We start from the raw sequence: 20,560 nt of genomic DNA, 5'->3' as shown, positions 1-20,560 counted from the left end.
AACAACTCTTCTCTTCTTCTCTCACCCTCTCTACTATGTCTTTTCTGATTAGTTTAACTTTGAATTCTCAGCATTTTTTTTTGTGTGTGTGTGGATCCATCAGCTTCTTGTCTCACATCTTCACAGGTCTCATTGTTGCATCACGAAGACAGATAATCAGTTCTTGTCTCAGGTGACATTATTACCAGTGGTGGGGTTGTTTTTGCTCTTCAGATATGTGGTCTCCAGAGGTCCTGTATCTTAATTGTTCCCTATAGAGGGGGGGGGGGTACACATTGTCCTGCCTGCACACTGGGAAATGACTTCCTGCTTCTGAGTATTCAGCAAACTAGAAAATAAAATGTTATCATGGGAAACTGGCAGTTGAGATTAACACACGCCTCATCTCTGAATTTCCATACAGTGATGTTTGGGTCACGTTGTGTGAGTTTGTATTTCAGCTCCTATCTCAGCAGTAGACCACAGTGTGATGCCAGTGTTTGGTGAGCTGCTATTAATGTATGTGATTCTCTATGTATTTGTCGCCTGTGCATGTGGCATGCAGTAAATTATGATTCAGTTGTTCACATTGTAAGGTTCCGCGTTTATCTGTCCCAGTGTTCTGCAGGAAACTGTTCTGCAAAGAAAATCACAACACAATCTGCCAAATAGGCTGAAAACTGGATTCTGCTTTATTTGTTTTCAGCATAGGTTTTCTGGCCTTTAGCAACTCCAACTGTTACTATCTGCGATGATCACACTATAGTTACTCAGTCTGCATTGTGGCACTGATAAAAATGGCTGATTACTGCGATGAGGCACTCTGTCACTCTAATTTACACAAATAGTACACTCCCACTCTGACTGCTGCTCAACCATATTAACGCTGGAGCAAATGTCTCTGGCAGTGAAATGCAGAAAGCCTAATTTAATCTATGTGCACACTTCCACACAAATAATCCCACACTGTGATATTCATTCCTACCAACAATATGCACATTTTGTATTTATTGTTCCTTTGAGCGTGTAATTATGCAGTGTCAATTGTGCATTGTTGTCTCAGTGGCATCACATCGGAAAGGAGGACGACTGTGTACATTTTTCCTGCTCACCAAAGAGCACATTAACATGCCTGTCCTGAGCAGCTGTGGAGCTAATGATGACAGGTGGGTTAGACAAACAGCCACATGGGTCACTGCACTGTTATCCACAGAGGCCTGATTGGACAGCCTCCTCGCTGTTCAGATGAGTGACTGTCTGCTGAATTGTACATGCTTTTATGTGTCCTGATGATGTATGTATTAAATACCAAGTGTAGGCATGTTGTAAGTGCATTGTTCAGTGTGCAGTACTCTGCCTGCTAGACACCTGCAGTTATCTTCAATGTGTGAAGGGACAGGACTAAACTAACATGGATTATTCAGGACTGTATTACAGTATCACAGGACTGTATCACAGTACTGCAATGATATTTGCTGGAATTGCAACATTTCAGTCATTGATTATAAAGATCATGTCATTGGACATGTACGGTGGTCCTGAAGGGTAAACGACAACGACAAAAAGAAAAACACAACGACATTAACAAAAACACAACGACAAAAAGGAAAACACAACGACATTAATAAAAACACAACGACAAAAACGAAAACACAACGACATTAACTCTTAACGGAACCTGCTATGACAAGGATCATTGCTGTTTGGACGAAAGCACGTCTGTTTTTTTAACAGGCGGGAAAGGCTGCTTTACACTGTACCTGAGGGCTGATGCACAAAAGCAGAATGAGGCTAAGCCCAGTGTGAAGGAACCTTAAATCTACTGTTCAGAACTTTAACATATAAATACACATCATTCACATTTAAGCACTTGCCAAACAAGTTCACACAATGCTGATTAAGATTATTATTGCTAGATATATCTCTCTGTAATTCACTGTGTAACAGAGATTGTAAATGTCATGGTGGGCGTGACATACCCACTCTGGCTGTTTGAATGCACCCAGAGACTTCCACTGCCTGAGCCAGCTAACTTCCAGTTAGCCCTCTGCTAAATTGAATGGAAATTGTGCAGCTATCCTAGACTTAGCAAATGTTGTTGGACCAAATGGATCAAATTTGAGTGAAATAAGTCATTTCATGCAGGTCTGTGACACTGAAAACAATTCACTGTTTTACAGTCAAAACAGTAGCTACAGAGCCTAAAGGGGCGTTCAGACCAAAAGCATCTGACGCGAATTGAGCAGCAAGTTTACATAGAAAATCAATTAACACGCAATTTCATATTAGGCGGCGCAAATGAAGCGTCTGAAGCAGCGCGAATAAAGTTTGAAAAATTGAACTTTTCAGGCTACATCGCGCCGCGACATCCAATCAGTGTAAAGTGATTCAAGTGATTTTTTCGCGTCAGATGCTTTTGGTGTGAATGCTGCATAAACTCATGTCAACAGTGTTTTGTAAATAATCTCACTGCCAGAAGGGGGAGACAGAAGTCACTCCAGCTTTAAGTTAAGTGCAATGCTACCAATGGCCAGTAGGTGCTGATCTACTCCAAATGACTCCCATTCAAATTCTCTCTAGAAATACTAAGCCAATTTTTTTTTTTGACAAGTCATTATGGTCTCAGTCTCTAAATTCAGGGCATCTTATAAGAGTGCTGGTGGTCATTTTGCAAATTATTGTCTACCGAGTGATCATTGATCGACAGCTTGCCTGCTGCTCTCGGACTCAAAGTGAGCTGGGATCTAGTCATAATATTTTGGTTAGTTTACTTTCCTTATTTGGAAGGCCCTGACTAAACAGAAAACATGGCTCTGGGCTTCAAAGCGGCTCCAATGCAAACCAATAGGTGACGTCACACCTTGCTACATCCATCTTTACATAAGTGTATGGTTACTTTACAGCCTTCTGATCTCTCAGCTTGTAGGTGGTCCATCCAGTGAGTTTGTACTACAACCTTTCTTCCTGTAACATGTTTGATCAGATCTGTACCTGAAAAATTAGTTTAAGAAACAACTATTACACATACTCTACAATGAGTAGAGTCTTACAGGAGGTTTTAAGTCTTCATGTTCTGCAAAGAGGTCTTCTGCAGCGCAATGCAACCAGCTGAATCACAGTAACGCATATATACCGAAGCCAATAAACCAAACTGGCTGGGGGTCAAAGTTAAATTGATTAGAGCAGAAATTGTTCTTAAGTCACCATCACCCACCCCTCACACCCTCTGATCACTCTTTTCTCTGTTTCTTTAGTTCTGTCTCTGTTCTCTCCATACATGCCAGGCTCCTTTATAGTGCCAGGTGATTTGACTCTTTGGTTTGCGTGCTGGTTTGCTGGTTGAGCAGAAATCACAATGAGACACAGAGAGATTCAACCATGACTCGGCTGCATGCTGCAGATTACTCAGTGCACGCAAACATCAGCAGGGACCTCATCAGGCAGCTGCTATCCTGCATTCAGGTTAAAAAATACCAAACACACACGCACACATACAGTTTATAGAGACCAGTGTTTGCCAGGATTTGAAGACAGTAAGTATAGTAGCAGTGTGTTATGTAGTTTCTTGTTGGCTGCAATGAGTCAGAGATCATCAGACTTCTTGCTGCAGTGGAAAGAAATGAGGAAAGATGTTGTACAATTTATTTGATTTTATTCAAAGGACACAATGTTTAATATAATATGTTTACCCTTCTGTATTTGTTTCAGGCACAAAAAACATCTTATCATGTAAGCCATAGCATCATAGCACCCAAAAACAAAAACAAAATAAACCAGAAAGAAACCTTCGGCAACTTTTGCTTCACTTTCACTTATTGTAAGGTTAAAATTGGTGTGAACTCTCTTAGAAAAGTTGCTTACTTTGGATTAATGTCAGTGTCTGTATGGAAAGGAATAAGGCTCATTTTTGGAGGCTGTATCACAGCATGACAAAACAACTTTTGTGGAGACACTGAAAAGAAGGCTCAGGCATATCATTTAACTTCATGTTACTTAATGAAAGACTGAGACATAGTGAAAAGAAAGAGATAATGGAGTAAAGGCTTTCATTGATTGAAGCAGGACAGATGTAGACAGGTTAGACATCGAAGGTAATAATCATTCTTAAGAAAGAATCTTTAACCCACAGTTTCCATGATTTTATTATATTTCAGTATGACCAGTGATCTCTTCATATATTTAAACACAAGCAGGCATTCTACACTACATGCTGCATAATTCATAACAACAAAGATGCTTCATTTTCAGTGCATTTCATAAAATTGAACTGAAAAGCCTCTTAAACACCTGGCCACCTTGCAACATTTCCTCTCCCCACTTTCCTTTCATGTTAATTATCAACATTTAGCCATTTTAACTAATCTAAATTTTACACTATGTTTTTAATAGAGCATTAACAAGATTGCATAATTATCCATAATCTGCGACCCACAGAATATGTAATGACTGCCGTGCAAAACGAACACCATCGCCTTCAATCAGCAAGCTGTTTAAAATTCATACTGTACATATGCATGTACATCTGTCTTTAAGCTTGTTCATGAGTGCATTACGTTTGCACATTCTATGTACGTGCACAATGCACATGCATGTTCATGTTCAACTGACACATTTCCATCTGAACGGTGATCAGAGGTACATTAACTCCTGTGTCCCTGATCCATCATTGTTGTCACATCTGTCCATTAGGCTATTCATCCCATCACTCTACACAGAGAGCTCTGCAAACAAGTCGTATGAATTCGGTAATTATTATTCATACAGTTTAGGTTTTATAATGGGAGTTCCTATAAATATGTCCCCCCACCCTGCCACTCTGTTTATTTTCCCTCTATTTCTGTCTTTCCTACACACACATACAGTACTTATACATATTCACTTATCCTACTTTTACACACTATCTGTCCGCTCCAACTCTCTTTTTGTTTTGTTTCATTTCTTACTGATCAGTGCATAGCTCTGCAGAGAGGAGAATGAGCAAGTATCTTCTTCTTCTTCTTCTTCTGCATCCTCTCCATCTCAACCCCCTCCCCCGACCCCAGTATCCACCCCTCACACCAGCTTCTGGGGACCAAACCAGAGAGAGAGATGCAGTACAGTAGGAGGAGAAGATGAGAAAAAGATAGGAGTGCATGGTTGATCCTGCAGAATGAACAAAGGCGTGTCAGTGATTTAGTAGCTATGCAACAGTGGCTCCACTGCTGCCTGGATTTACGCCAAGCACGGGTTGGATTGGCCAAGGAGACTGAGTGCCCCTCTGTTCTCCGCAGGCCCGGGAGAGTGATGGAGGGTGTGAAAGGTGGAGGAGGGAGGAGGCAAAAATAAAAGCTATACGGTGGGAGGATGCAGTCTCATCTGTGACACAGTTCAAATCAAAAGTCAGCAGAGCGTAGCTAAATGAGTCACTTGGAGGAAAAAGTGGTCCTAACTGGAACATGGAGATGCATTCATCATTATTCATGTAGTTTTCATTGTCTTGAGTTCCTACCCCTGAGGTGTTGTGGCTCCTGGGATGGGATAGTCTATTTAATGTATTTAGTATTCATTTGATAATTCACAGTGCAGGGAGATAAAGAATTGGAGGAGACAGGGTTGACACAGATCCTACATGATCCACCGGAGCCAGCAGGGTGTCCAGGGTATTGTTTGATGTAATTTTCTCCTCATGAGAGCAGAAAGATTGGATGATGCATAATGATCCTGATATCAAACCAGCAGCTTGGACAGCAGTTAATGGCAACTCATATGAAAAGCCCAAGAGAGCCCTCCTCCTCCTACTACTTCTGTAATTGGTCTCCTGCTCCAGCTCTGGGCTCGCTTCACGGTGGAGGCGCCCCCGTGTGGCGGGCAGCAGAAGCGCGGACGCCGCGGGGGGTTTAAAAGCCCGTGCTGAGGAGGAGCCGCGCACAGTTCCAAGGAGGTCTGCACCGGGAAAAGTTTATCTCCAACTACTACAGTCCATTAAAGGAGGGGAAAGCAGCAGAGATGGCAACCCAAGCACAGCAACCGCCCCACCTGCACCTGGCTGAGCTCACCGCGGCACAGTTCATCGACATCTGGAAACATTTCGACGCAGACGGTCAGTTTCTTTTGGCCTGATAAGAGTTGGATTAATTGATTGTTAAATTAATGGGCAAACTAATGATGATGAAAAAAGAGTGTTTTATTAGAAAGAGACGTTTTTATTCACTGTTTTAAACTGATTTAAAACGATTTTATTTCCAAAAGGACATACATATTTTTTCCTGTTTATATCCACTGAAGCTGGTTTAAAAATAAGCAAAATGACAATATTACAATAAAATCACTACCTACTAAAAATTATATATTTGCTCCAGCTATTAAGGATTTAATCATAGAAAATAATGTCTATGTTTGTTTGCTTTTCTTAATTCAGTTTGTGTGTCTGCTGGGAAGTGCTTAATGCGCTTTTTTTTCTGTCTAATCTACAATTATATTACTATAATATCATAATATAATCTAGACAGCGATTTCCTGCATTTCCTGGAATTTGTACAATTTTAAATGTGCCATGAGATGCCTACAGTGGTTTGTAGTTTGTGACGAATCCCCGTCAGAGTTACAGAGAGGGAGGTTAAATATGTTAAAGATAGGGAGAAGATGGAGAGAAGAAGGAAAGAGGGAAAAAGTAATGAGAGCGTAAAGGGAGGCTGATTACCAAAACGAGAGCGAAGGACAGAGAGGTGGGAGGTAAAAATTGATGCAAAGGAGCGAGAGAGAGAGAGAGAGAGAGAGAGAGAGAGAGAGAGAGAGAGAGAGAGAGAGAGAGAGAGAGAGAGAGAGAGATATGAAGGATGAGTGAGGGGTAGGGGGGGATGGTTTCATAGAGGGGTGTTTTCCACTGGAGTAAGTTGGGAGGAACTTCTGAAAGCTTACTGGGAATTAACTGGAAGGATGCAGCCAGCTGTAGGATGATAGCATAAAACAGAACATATATAACTGATACTTTAATAACAGCTAATTAATGTTGTAGTTGGTCGGAGCCAAAATGTGTTTTGAGTAGAGCTTAATTTTACACGTCCTTTAATTTAACACTAATTTCTTCAGTAATTTGCAGGTAGTCTAATTAAGGGTTGTTTTTAAAGAACATTTTACAAAGACTGGAGCAGTTTGGCACAATTAGTTAAGAAACATATTTAAAAAAGTGTGAAGTTGGTTTAGTTGGTAATTTTTCTTTAACTGATAGAAAATACTCACTTTTGTGTCAGTGGGTTTTGTGTGTCAAATTACAGTTCCAGTCAAATGGCTGGACACCTTCCCATTTACTTAAATGAGAAACTTTTGATTGATACTGTATATATTTGCACATTAGGATGTCTTAAAAACTCTATAATGAGCATATATCCTGTATACTTCCAAAATACATAACTGGCAAATTATTCCTTGCAAGATGGTAAAATTAAAATGGTGAAATTAAAGGACCTGTAAAATAAAGGGTCACCGTATTTTGCTTCTTGTTACTTGAATTTTCGAGCCTCACTGTGCAGACTGATGTATCTGCAGGGTTTGACACTAGAAGGCTGTTTCTGGATTTATTTGCTGAAGGAGCTAAGTTAAAGTTTTTTTTTTTTTTTTTTTTAAACATATCTTTATTGGTTTTTACATTCATACAACAACATAGAACACTTAAAACATAAGCTAAGTTAAAGTTTAAAGGTTGTACCTACAAGCATGATTTATGACATCACAACAAGCCATTTGTGGTCAAATCCATAACTTTAATTTGTGTTAAGAGGAAACTTAAAAGTGCAGTGTATTGGACTTAATGGCATCTAGCAGCCAGGTTGCAGATAGCGACCAACCAGATACACCTCCCCTCCCACTAATCTACCACTATAATGTCAATAAGTTTGAACATAGCTAAAAAAAGCGTTGTCTTCGTCCCACTGGCGATTTTCATGTTCCAATTTCAACTGAAGGATTATTTTCTGAAGCCCCAGAAAACCTCTGACCTGTAATATAAAACCCTTTTAAAACCCTAAACCAGTTCATCTGTCTGTGTTACCTGACTATAGTATTTCCATAAAGCTTTCACAATTCAGTCTCGCTGTATGGACACTCACTGTTTGTGTCCTGTTTCCTGCTTCTGTTTCTTTTAACCATGACAACAAAATGTCCCTAACCTAAACCTAGCAAAATCTTAATCATGACCTGACTTACTATGGGTTGCAGGTAAGAAAATGGTCACATGAATCATTTTACAACTGCTTGTTGCTCTGCTTGCTGACAAGTCAACTACCATTTGAAGGGCTGCAGATATTGAAACAACACCACACCCATGCTAGCAGCTCTTTGAGGCTCATAGCACAGTAGTGCCCATGTCAGCATGCTAACAGGGTGATGCGTAGCAGGTATAAGTTAATGTTAACCATGATCACAATCTCAGTTTAAAATGTTAGCATGCTAACATTTACTAATCAGCAGTAAACAGAAAGTACAGCTGAGGCAGATGGGAATGTTCCAGATATTCAGTCGTAAACCAAAGAACACATTGAAATTTTGACCTGACAGTAACTTTATATGGTAAATTTAAGCTGCTATAATCCTATTTTTTCTCATGTATCAAATGATAGCATGTAATGTGAGAGAGTTGCATTTGTCCGTTCTGGGCCACTGTAGAAATATGGTGGTGCAACATAATGGGCTCCGTGGAAGAGGACCCGCTCCCAAGCCCTGAGGAACAGCAGCAGGCTTTGAAGTCAATTTGACATAGTGGCAAAACTGTGTTATTACAATTTGATCAATTTGTTCAGATCCCATTTCGGAAGTCCAGAAGAGTCTCACGATTAAATAGTTCATCTTCATTCAAGGGCTAAACCAGAAATAGCCAGCTTGGCTAGCATTCATGCCCACTCCCCATGTAGATATTGTATTGTTGATCTCTATTTCTATAACTCAAGAATAACAACGTACTGTTATCTCCATAACTTTATTTGTCAGCTTAACATTACTGAACACACACTGACCCCACAGTCCCGCAGCGTCACTCCCTGGCGTACTCCTGCCATTACAGATATAAAGGCTTCATTCTAAAATAATGGAAACAAAATAATTCTTTATTTTCAGGTGATTTTACACTAATTAAAACATACTTATGGATATAATATTACATTTCTGCCAAGTCTGTTCCACTAGATGATGCTAAATTCTACACACTGCACCTCTAAGAGCTGGATATTTCCCTCTGGAGTTGAGACTAAAAACAGAATTAAAGGAGAGTGAATATTGGACTTATATTCATCAGGTGTACATAAAAAAAAAACCCAGTTAATGCAGATTTAAGGGATTGACATTGAGGTGGAACATGAACATCTGGCAATCCATCCAATAGCTGTTGGGATATTTCACACATTTCAACGATTGACATTGCCAGACATCATCTAGGTTGGCCAACTAATGAGAGGAAACACATTTTCTGAAGGACACCAAATTAATTCTGTAATTCCAATAAAGCCCAATCTCATTTCTCCTTTTTACTGTTGATATATATTAGTCCTAAGGAGAACTATTCATCTCTGTGTGTGTGTGTGTGTGTGTGTGTGTGTGTGTGTGTGTGTGTGTGTGTGTGTGTGTGTGTGTGTGTGTGTGTGTGTGTGTGTGTGTGTGTGTGCGTGTGTGTGTGTGTGTGTGTGCTTGAATTTAGAGCACAGAAACCTTCACAAACTAAGAGTCTTCTGTCCACTCACTGTAAAACAATCTATTTTGGGGGACATCTTGGTGATGGACTGTTGTTGGCAGTCAAGATAGCATTAAGGGTAGCAACAGGTTGTTTTCATGACCACAGCTGCAGTGCAGCAGCGACGGACTGGAGTCTCCAATTGTCTGCAGTGAAAACTAGGACAAACCGAACAAGAAGAAATATGAAGAAAAGGTTGGCTGTGTACCAAATGAAAAACGACGAGTCAAAGAAGATAGAAATTATTCCAAGTCAAAAGTGGTATTTTTCTTTACACCCAAGTACTCATTTTGAGTTTGATAGTCGGACTGTTTCCGATGGGCTATTAAGCAATCAGGTTTTAAGCTGTGTTTGAAAGTGTTTTGAGGGAGAGAGGGCTACATCTGCTCAGTGTGCAGAGTGCAGTGGTGCGCTCCATGTGGCAGCTGAGATTTGTTCTGCGACTAACTCTGGCAGTGAGCCCCAATGAACTGGGAACACATTCAGCTTCTTATGTGGGCTGTTAAAAGTAACGCTCATATTCATTATTGATTATTTGTTCCTTGCTTTTCCTACCTGAGACACTCTGTACCTTATCTAATGACTTGTTTCAGTTATGGATTAGATTGTGTAAACTGCACGTCATTTGTGACAGGTGAAAAGTTTAGCCAACAGTTTAATTTAGGCAGTTAATTTAAGGCAAGGTGAGACAAACTGTAGTTTAAAAAACCCCACAAATTTTGATTAAAATCTAGGACACCATTTCTAATTTTACACATTTTCAGGAGACCATGCTGTAATGGTAACCAGATTCAATTTAGAGTACAGCATTTTTAGGCAAATGGAGCAGGATTTGTTGTTGGTCCAGTTATCTTGCCCTTGGTTGCCTGGACTGTGCGTACTTGGTTGGAAGCAGCTTCATTCACAATGAATGCATGCAGTTGTGTTCAGTAATCTATATATCTCTCTTCTTCCTGCTCGTCTTTTGTTACCCTTGATCACACTTTTTCGTCACACTTGATCCCACTCCTCCAGATGCAGCTGTTAAGGGTTACCCAAGCAAGAGGGATGAAGCACCCGGTGAAATAATTACTGCTTTAGGTCACACTGAGTCCTGCTGAGCCCCTCAGTGGCTACAAGGAAGAACAATGCATGTCTGTAGGAGTCTGTGTGCATATTTTTTTTTATAGTTTTGAAGCCATGTTACTTGGTATTTAATTATCATAATATACATGCAAAGATGATCAATTGTTTCAGTAACTTAAGTGTCTGAATTATAATGAAGATGCAAAAATATTCATAATTTTTAATTATAGATGTTGCACATGATAGACTGTCAATCAAACAGCCAGTTCTAACATTTTTCTACATTTGTCTCCTGACATGTAGCTAATAGAAAGTATTTTAATGAATGATTACTCTGCTCAGTTGTGTTTAACTGGTGGGTTGATTATTTGGTTGACAAGCAGTTAGCTGTTGTTCAGCTTGAATCTTCACTGCTGTTTAGACATCATAAAAACACTTTGCTGTAGCAGTTAAAAGCTTTATAATGAAAATGAAGTGAAACTCAATCATAGATGAATGTCAGGTGATGTTGAGGTGACACATTCCTTTAATTTTTTTGGCGTCTGTTTGCTTCGCCTCAACTGTATATCGCTGCAGTGATTTGTTTATATCTAAAACACCAGCTCAACCTAAGCACAGATGGTGACATGGAGCACCTATCAAATACAGTGTGTGCAAATGAAGCCGGGCAGGGAGACAAGAGGAAGAGGGGGAGGTGAGGGAGAAAACGATCAGAAAGGAAAGGAGATGAGAGGATAAGAGATTAAGGGGAGAATGCATTCTATTCTGTACATCTGTGCTTTATTCTAAATGGAAATAACAATTTCATTAACATCTATTTGTGTACGATAAAAAGGACAAACCCCCCCAATCCCTGCCTGGATTTTGGACAGATGATTCATTCTAATGATTAAAAAGAGAATGCCGGTTTTCCTATATATTACGCTTTGTCTTGCAGGCGAACCAGTGCGGTAAATTATTGTATTAAATCACCCCCTGGTCACGTGACTCATATAACAAGCTCAAATCTAAAGACAGGGACAGAATGCCCCAATAAGCATCAATCTGAATGCCCACTTTCACCCTCTTAGGCAAGAAAACACTTCAACTGCACTGAGTTTTGTTCTGCTACAGCAGTCCCTACCACAGCTAAATTTGGCATGAGATATATGAATGTTAATATGGGATATTCCCAGGATAGAGGCTTGTTGTTGTGTGCTGTGCCTTTATATCATCAAAGTCAGTTTTCAATTAAAAGTTTTCAGTTGTGTAGAGATGATATAACATATGTTCATCCTGTCTCTCAGTCAACATTGATAGCTCAGACTTGTCTTTTAAGTAACACACTGAATTTAGGGAGACTCAACCAACCAAATACTCTTAGAAATACTCCTTATAACAGCTCTGTATACAATCCAAGTAAGCAGCTCTGCAAAGTACTTAACAGATTCAATCACTGAGGACTGGAGACTGGACCAGCAACTTGAAGTTTGGTTCCAAAATTTTAAGGACCCCTTGTGACTTTTAATCTTTCATCCACATCTTTAATCAAACTTCTGAACATTCAGCAAAGCTGTGAGCAATTTAAAAGCTTCATAATATCACGTGTGCCAAATTAATTTTGCTCCTCTGGTGCTCCTCTGTTGCTCTGCAGGAAATGGTTACATTGAAGGGAAGGAGCTGGAAAACTTCTTCAAAGAGCTGGAGACTTCGAGGCGAGGAGCAAGCACGGTGAGTGTGCTGCCATAGCACATAGACTTATTTACCCAGAGTGACTCATGTAGCTGACATGATGAAGTTCACAGTTTCTTTGATTTTCACAATAAATTAGTGATTTGTTTTTCGAGGTAAATTTTTTTTGTTTCCACTCAGTTTTAACGACAAAACCTGGGAGATTGTCATCAGTCTATATGAGCAAAGCATTTAAAGACTGACCTGTGAGTGCAATGTGTTTCAAGTGTAGGAAATGTTACATTTAAGTACCGCAAGCTAAGAATAAGCAGGTGGTCAGGGTGGACGGTGGACCTGCCTACCTGACCTTTCCCTGACCTTAAAGTGTTGTGAGTGACTAAACATACGGATGGAAAATAATTGAAATACATTGTCAGTGAGGATTTTGCTGACACATTCATTAACATGTTGTGACCGCATATTTTGAAGAACTTTTCCTCAGTATGTTAAAAAAAAGAAAAAAGGGTTTTACAACAGTACGTTTCATACAAAATTGAGTTGCTTTTGCTTATTAGTATTATTCAGACATAGTTTCTAGGAGACATAGTTGGCACATATTTTTAAATGGTTTTGTCCTTAAAGCTGCAATATGCAAGTTATGTAAATCAAACTATGTAGCGCTAGCACGAGACTTAAAAGGAAACCCTCCTTCAACTGCTTCCTCATGAATGTGCCTACCTACTGTATGGATTTCTCCACAGGGACTTGAAGCTCTTTAATTCGACTGATGCAGGTATAGGAAGCTTGCTTGCCTGTAAGTAAGCCGCCGCAATGTCTTCCAGCAGCTAACGCTAGCTCGGAGTATCCATGCAAGAGGAGTAGTAGGCCAGAATTGAGTTCACATTTGATCGATAGCCATGAGCTCCCACCTGTGACTTTGGCCTTCTCTGATTGGTTAGAAGGACAAGGTTTACTCAAAAACTTGAGGAGGGAATATCTCTGTACTGCTGCCAGTTTGTTCAACAGACATAATGTAGCTTAAATACATGTCTGAATTAAAGGTCATGCTATCTTACATATTTGTGATCTACTATATATATGATCTTGCAGGATCCTACACAAGTTGCATTCAAGGAAAAGATGAAGGAGTTCATGGCCAAATTTGACAAGAATGCTGATGGGAGAATTGAGATGACAGAGGTGAAAACAAATTAAATACAACTGTTGTTTAATAAATCAAACATTTAATACAAGTCTCAAGTATAATACATATAATAATCCTGTGTCTTTACCGTCCACTCTCTAGTTGGCTCAGCTTCTGCCCACAGAAGAAAACTTCCTGCTCTATTTCAGAGAGTTTGTAGGATCCAGCAGTGAGTTCATGACTGTAAGTTTGTGTATAATAATATCTTAATTCCTCACCTTATTCAGCTTGTTTATGCCCCATGTCATGCCATGTGTATTCATTATATACTGTAGATCTGCTCTTTCAAGTTCACAAACTCACCAAAACGAATACAATTGAATGCTTTTTTTTATTTTTATTTTTTAAATTTTGAACGTTTTACAATGGACAGGACAAAATATTTCTATTTCACATCGCTGAGCTGAGCTGAAATTTCCCCACAAATGTCTCAAGTCAGCGTCACTGCTTTCACCCTGCGGGACACAGGTTCAGCTGCTTCATGAGTCAATTTGTTCCCCTGCCAAGTTAGGATGTTTCTTTGGAGTGGAAACTGTCCAGTAAAGGAGTAAATTGGTAATTAGCAGTTTGGATGTTACTCCCAAATTCAAAAGCAGATGAAGTGTTTTGGTAATCATAAAGGTGTCACTGACTTAAATTGTCTTCAAATGACTTGATATTGCAGTTTATAACAACCATAAACTAGTATTGTTAGTGTTGAACATTTTGTTGTTGTTAGTGTAATAAATAAACATGGACTCCAGTCTCAAGTAGTCCTTAGATCACTCCAGTACCTTGCAAGTTAACAGCAGAATATTTGACCCACACTTCTGGCTCTGTCTGGATCCAAGACCCAACATTGATAACATCTTGCCTTCTTTGGTTGCATATGCTGAAATAATTACAGAGAAACCTTGGAGGCAGTGAACATCTGGACCACTGTGACTGAAAGCAACCAGTGCACACACACAGTGTACTGTGTTTTCAGTGGTGTGATGTTCAGGCTGCTCTGTGTGTTAAAGCTATTCTCAGACAGCCATACATTATGAATGGACCGCAGCTTTCTGCAGGGGAATAGCAGTGAGTGCTGGGGGGGGGGGGGGGGGGGGGGCTTTGACAAATTCTATATTTATACAATGTCAAATGACACCCACATACTGCTGCATTTCTTTTTATTGTACTCTTCTCTTCTGTGAGTGAGTTCATATATTCATCATTGTGCTTGGAGTTGCATGTTTTCTGAAAGCTACTGTAACAATGTCACTTTCCTTCTGCAGGCCTGGCGGAAGTATGACACTGACCGCAGTGGATACATTGAGTCGAATGAGCTGAAGGTAAAATCAAAATGCTATTAATAAAATTAATTTAACCACAAACTGGTCTGACATAAGCACTGCACTTTCTATTCACAGAGGGTTTGTAGTTTTGACATTTGTGTGTGTGGAGACCTCTGTTCCAGCAAAAGATTTTCTGCTCCGAGGTCTGAATCATGACAGTCTCTGTCCTATGCAATATTAACAACAGAAACAATACCCTAACACAAGATAATTATAGCCAGTTATCTGTATAAAGACACTGATATCTGATACCTTTCTTTTTCCCCCCAAACTGAACAGTGAACATGTAGTTAGTACAGTATATTGTATTTGTGTATGTCTGATCAACAAATCAGACCCTTGTTGAGATGATGATTAGCTTCTGTGTTGTGCTAACAGTATAACTGGTGCTCATGCCTCCACATAGGGAGCTTTTCTGTCATGTGAAGAAACACATCTGAAAACAAATACTTCACATCCTGACCTCTGTGAATAGACATTAATAGATTCAATAATACATCATAAATGTATTATACCATCTAATGACGGTGTGGACTCTCTTTAGGGTTTCCTGTCAGACCTGCTGAAGAAGGCAAACAGAAAGTATGATGATAAGAAGCTCAATGAGTACACACAGACGATTGTGAGTATCATTTAGCAAAAACGCTTTTTCATTCTTTCTGCTTCTGGCAATTTCACAAAATGATGACTGCAAGACTGCAGGCTTTTTCAGACTAAACTTTATTCCACATTTACTTGTTTTCCATTCATCCATATTTACATTTAAAATAGAGTGATGTCAATACTATTACTGACAGCCAACAAACCAATAAATAAGCTATAATTTTTTTTAAATATATGTATATTGTAATGTATAAACACTATTTTTCATTTATGTATTTTCAACTGCAACTGTAATGTTTAAACATGTTGGCTTTGGCATCATTCAGTTGAGCTTAATAGTAACTGTAAAAATTCACATGAAAGCAGTTTTTTTGCCATTCCTGCATAACACATTATATTACATGTGTTCAACAACAGTGCCCTACATAATAATACATTTCAACATACTGTAACTGAAATAACATCCCTAAAGGCCTGAATTTTAATATCATGAACAGCATCAATGCATGGGTTTGCCCTCCAGCTCACCTGTAGTGCTGATACATCACTTTTCTGTCCACCAGTTTCAATCAGCCAACACACTCAGCTGCTGCCATTGAAGCTCTTTTAAATGCACATGTATAATGTTCAGTGTGTTTATGTCAGTACAACACATGAATACATGTATAGAGCCACCGTCTGCCATGATTTCTCTAATAAATTCCCTGCTAATCTTCTTTTTCTGCAGCTAAGGATGTTTGATCTTAATGGTGATGGTAAGCTGGGCCTCTCAGAGATGGCGAGGTGAGCGTATCCTGTTTTGTCTCTTCTGTATCTGCATATTTAATCTCTTTTTAAAGAGTGCTCACAAAATGAAACTTCCCACTTTGTTTTACCGCAGGCTCTTGCCTGTCCAAGAAAATTTCTTGCTGAAGTTCCAGGTAAGATTATACACACAAACACACTCTTCTAACTAAGCCTCGGTGTAATTTAATTCATGTGTGATGCTTTTATGAGCATCTAAAGACTCTGGTCCTGCGCCTCTGATGTAGAGAAGACAGGCTGGAGATTCAGAATAGTACAATTCAACATTATTGGATTCTCTACAAGAGGATTATATGTCATAAACGTACTGAATGGACATATGGAGCATTGACACAAATACGTCTTTACCTACTTTAAGTCCTTAAGGAATTAAATATCACACTATTTTAAAAAAACATGATTAACAAAACATTATTTTAAATAATTTAAAAAAAATTATAATTATTCAAATTGAAATTCTTAAGTGCTTTTTTAAAAGATTTGTACTTTAACTATTACTATATTCATTATTTTTTATCTTATTGCACTGAGATGAGAGCCTTTACATGTACATGAGAATGACAATAAAAACCTTGAAATCCTTGAATATCTTTGAAAATAATTTACCATATTGCAGGCACACTATATTCTCAGCCACAAAGTTCCACATTTGTGGAACAATATTAATCTACATGGATCTCCCACACGTATTTTTGTCATGTATGTTCCCATATGTACATTCGAGCTTGCGAGGGCAGATCAACAATTCCTTTCTGACAGAGGATTAGTCTGTCTGATCAGGATTAACTCAACTCTAGTCCCAGTTATTATAATCTGCATGGATTAATATCAGTTCTGGATCTGGTGGGGCTTTTACCGCTCTCTAGAAATACCCTGCAGTTTCTAACAGTTTTCTCTCTCTCTCTCTCTCTCTCACACACAGGGCACCAGGCTCACAGTTAAAGAATTCAACTCCCTCTTCATCATCTACGATAAGGTGAAAAGACCATATTTGTCTATATATGTGTGTGCTATGATATATACTGTATCTGTTTATGTGTTATGCATTTTGTGAGTAACACATTTTCTACAAGATTGACTTATGATTCATCACATACTGCCGCTAATTTATGCAGTTATGGCTTTAAATCAATTACATATTTCCACTCAATGCCATTTATCCTAACGAATATTTGATAAATGCTCAGTTTCTTAGGCTCTAGTGATGACAATGTTGGTCGGTTGGTCAGCCAGTCCACTATAAAAGCACACTGCCTATAGTACAGCCTCACAGAGCTGCTAGCATGGCCGTAGACTCTTAGTAGTGATTTTACATTAAATAGTTTGAGGAGAATCTGTTTCCTCTGTATAATTCAGACCCCCTGTGTTGTCTCTCTCATCAGGATGGTAACGGCTATATCGATGAGCAGGAGCTGGATGCTTTGCTGAATGACCTCTGTGACAAGAACAAAATGGTAATGTATAGTCACCCTATTAATTGATCCATTCAGGTTGCTTTTCTGCTGACCAAATATAGAACTGAGCTGCTTGTGATGCCTCTGCAGTCAATGTACTGTATGTTTGTAACATCTGTAGATGACAGGGTGCAATGACTGTCTTTTCTATCTAAAATTGTCTGCGTGCTGACAGGATGTGGATGCAGCAGGACTTGTGGGGTACAAGAAGAGCCTCATGGCTCTGTCAGATGGAGGGAAACTGTACCGCACTGAGCTGGAGATTGTCCTCTGCCGGGATTCCACGCTGTGACCTCCTTGCCTGGGACCTTGCAATCCCCCGCACCCGCCTCCCCCTCTCCACTACTGCTTCTTCCTTCCTACCTCCTGATGTATCCTGGTGCATGTATGACCCTTAACCTTTCTTCACCACTTAGAGTGACAAAAGTGCTCCTGAAAGCACACAGTGAACCGCTGGCCCTGATGTTTTAGCTTTTTACCCCTATAATGTTGTTGTTTTTTTTTTTTAAACGTTACATGCAGTCCCATAGTGACATAACCGTAGCAATGACTACTGAAATATATTGTGTACTTACTATATTTATTTAACCTCCCATTTTTAATATGCATTTGTATTTTTACATCAATCTCATATCTATATATGTTCCTCTCCTACTTCTGTAGCATCTGTTCATTTATTCTGTTTATTTAATTTGATCTTGTTTTATTTGATGAGGCTTGTACTGTTCTATTAAAGATAATATTGAGAGAATGAATAAATATAACATGTGACCTCTTGTCCCAATTATTCACTCACATTAAAAAAACCCAACTGATATTCAGTTACACCTCAACTATCAGGGGGATCATTTCAGCTGCACCACAGTCTCTACTGTGAAAAGTTTGTTTAGTGATTTCTCTTGCGGCGGGTAAAATAATCCCCCCCCCCCCCCCCACACACACACACACACACACAGCTGAGTGTTGTGTGGTTCCAGTGCAGAAGACTACAGCTCCAGTACAGATGCCCAGAGCAGGAGTGTTTTCTCCAGAGTGCTCCACCTTCACTTTCTAATCTCCTGGTAACAGAAAGTGTGATGTAGAGAAAAAAGCTTGTGCTGCTCCATTTTTCATAAAAGAGAGTCTCAGAGGCTGCTGTGGCACTTGAGATGCAGTGAACAGAGTAGGACAAGCTGAGAGATCAGGGACAACAAAAGCAGGATGATTGTCTCACTCTTCCTACATATATATACAGAAACCAGCAGTGACACAGCATGAGGAAATATAACATCCAAACTAAGCACTTTTCACTTTCTCCTTTCTAATTCAAGCATGTATATCTGAGATACACCTCTCCAGAAAAGAAAATATTTTTTGATATAATACTGATTATATTTGCCTCTATGATATCTAATTACCAATAAAGCTTTATTATAGATTGTTTATTATATATAAGTTACTCTAATTTGCACTAAATTAATACACAGAAATCAATTTTAAGAGCCTTTGTTTACCCAGAAATGTCATCATTTTCTATAGGAAGAATCAACACCCCCCATATTTTGGCATTATGGAATGGTCTTACCTTCTATCAATTAATCATCAGCACTTTCATCTTTAATTAAACTCACTATCTTTAGAGCACAACCCCTCATACAGTCACTCACACACAAGACAGGGCTCACTGCCTTACGGCAAATGTTCAATGTTATACACATGTGGGCATTCAAATGCATAAACACACACGTGCACACACACACACTTGCACAGGGGCACACAGTGAAACCCTGCACTGTAGTTCAAGCTGTTAACTGCTGACAACAAGGAAAAAGAGTTATATCCGCTCTGATTCCTTCACACACATCAGTCCCACTCAGTAAGAGGAATGAGACAGGCAAGTGAAAAAGACAGTAGAAATACTGTTATTTACCCTCTTTACAGCTGCAAACACACACTGGACTACAAAGATAGCAGTATTAATCATCCCTTGATATGTTTGTCATGAATTTAAAAGTAGACATTATGCTGATTTCTGAGATGCTACCAGGTACAAAATATACTGCTGGTCTTGATTTATACATGCAAGACTCATATGAAGCAAACTATAATGTTACTGGAAATTGCTCCCAAACATGCCACAATAGTTACATCTGCAGTAGGCTTTTTTTTTTGCATGATTCTTCTGATATTAGTAGATAGTGGTTTTGGCACTGGACAGACTTGAAAAATTGTAAACCCATCATTTAATGCCCTGGAAAATCTATGCAACAATTGATGATATTTTCTCACTGTAATTGTGTGCCTGTTATGACTTATAGACACTGGGGAGTGGACCACACTTTTTATTTATTGTCTAATCATCATACTGCAGCATCCATCTTGTACACTCAAATAAAATACATATCCAGTGTTTGTATGAGATACAAGTTTTTTTAGGTGTACGGTTGCTACTCAGGCAAATGTTAAAGGCTCTGCACAGCACAGGTGTGTCCACCTACTCCACTTATTCTGGCTGATTAGACCTCTGCTGAGGTTGAGGTTAAGTGATCGCTTCACATCACCTGTGAACTACATGACTAATGACAAAGGTCTAATTTAAGTAACAGAGGGACAGCTACAGTCATCTATAGTCCATGCATGTCCACACAATATTTTTTTGTTGACATGACACATTGACATATCAAAACTACAAGACATAAGTCATGAAATTATTGATGGCTGAATTCCAGGTAGCTACTTCGGTTTCAGGGTCGTGGTATTGTTCATGCTAGCTCACCATTAAACTGTCATAATTCACTGCAACACTTGA

At 39.2% G+C, this 20,560-nt stretch overlaps 2 protein-coding genes across 2 annotated transcripts in view; both read left to right on the top strand.

The window, feature by feature from the left end:
* got2b (glutamic-oxaloacetic transaminase 2b, mitochondrial) overlaps positions 1-20,560 on the top strand; it is a 67,315-nt gene that overhangs the window by 29,459 nt on the left and 17,296 nt on the right. The window lies entirely within an intron of this gene.
* Positions 5,965-18,160, top strand: LOC133978601 (calretinin-like). The gene is made up of 12 exons (XM_062416880.1): positions 5,965-6,058; positions 12,375-12,457; positions 13,266-13,272; positions 13,515-13,591; positions 13,698-13,778; positions 14,852-14,908; positions 15,456-15,533; positions 16,242-16,297; positions 16,395-16,434; positions 17,241-17,294; positions 17,701-17,772; positions 17,948-18,160. The coding sequence occupies exons 1-12, from the start codon at positions 5,965-5,967 to the stop codon at positions 18,062-18,064; spliced, it is 816 nt and encodes a 271-aa protein (XP_062272864.1). The 3' UTR covers positions 18,065-18,160.

The sequence above is a fragment of the Scomber scombrus genome, chromosome 1, assembly GCF_963691925.1.
Source record: "Scomber scombrus chromosome 1, fScoSco1.1, whole genome shotgun sequence".
NCBI classification, from domain to species: Eukaryota; Metazoa; Chordata; class Actinopteri; order Scombriformes; family Scombridae; genus Scomber; species Scomber scombrus.
The sequence above is the reverse complement of the archived record's forward strand: the minus strand, read 5'-3'. Positions and strand labels throughout refer to the sequence as shown.

Excerpts from the sequence above, each read along its gene's own strand:
- LOC133978601 (XM_062416880.1), top strand. The coding sequence starts at position 5,965 with ATGGCAACCCAAGCACAGCAACCGCCCCACCTGCACCTGGCTGAGCTC. Across the intron at positions 13,592-13,697 it reads GGAGAATTGAGATGACAGAG|TTGGCTCAGCTTCTGCCCAC; the intron begins GTGAAAACAAAT and ends TCCACTCTCTAG. Across the intron at positions 13,779-14,851 it reads CCAGCAGTGAGTTCATGACT|GCCTGGCGGAAGTATGACAC; the intron begins GTAAGTTTGTGT and ends TTCCTTCTGCAG.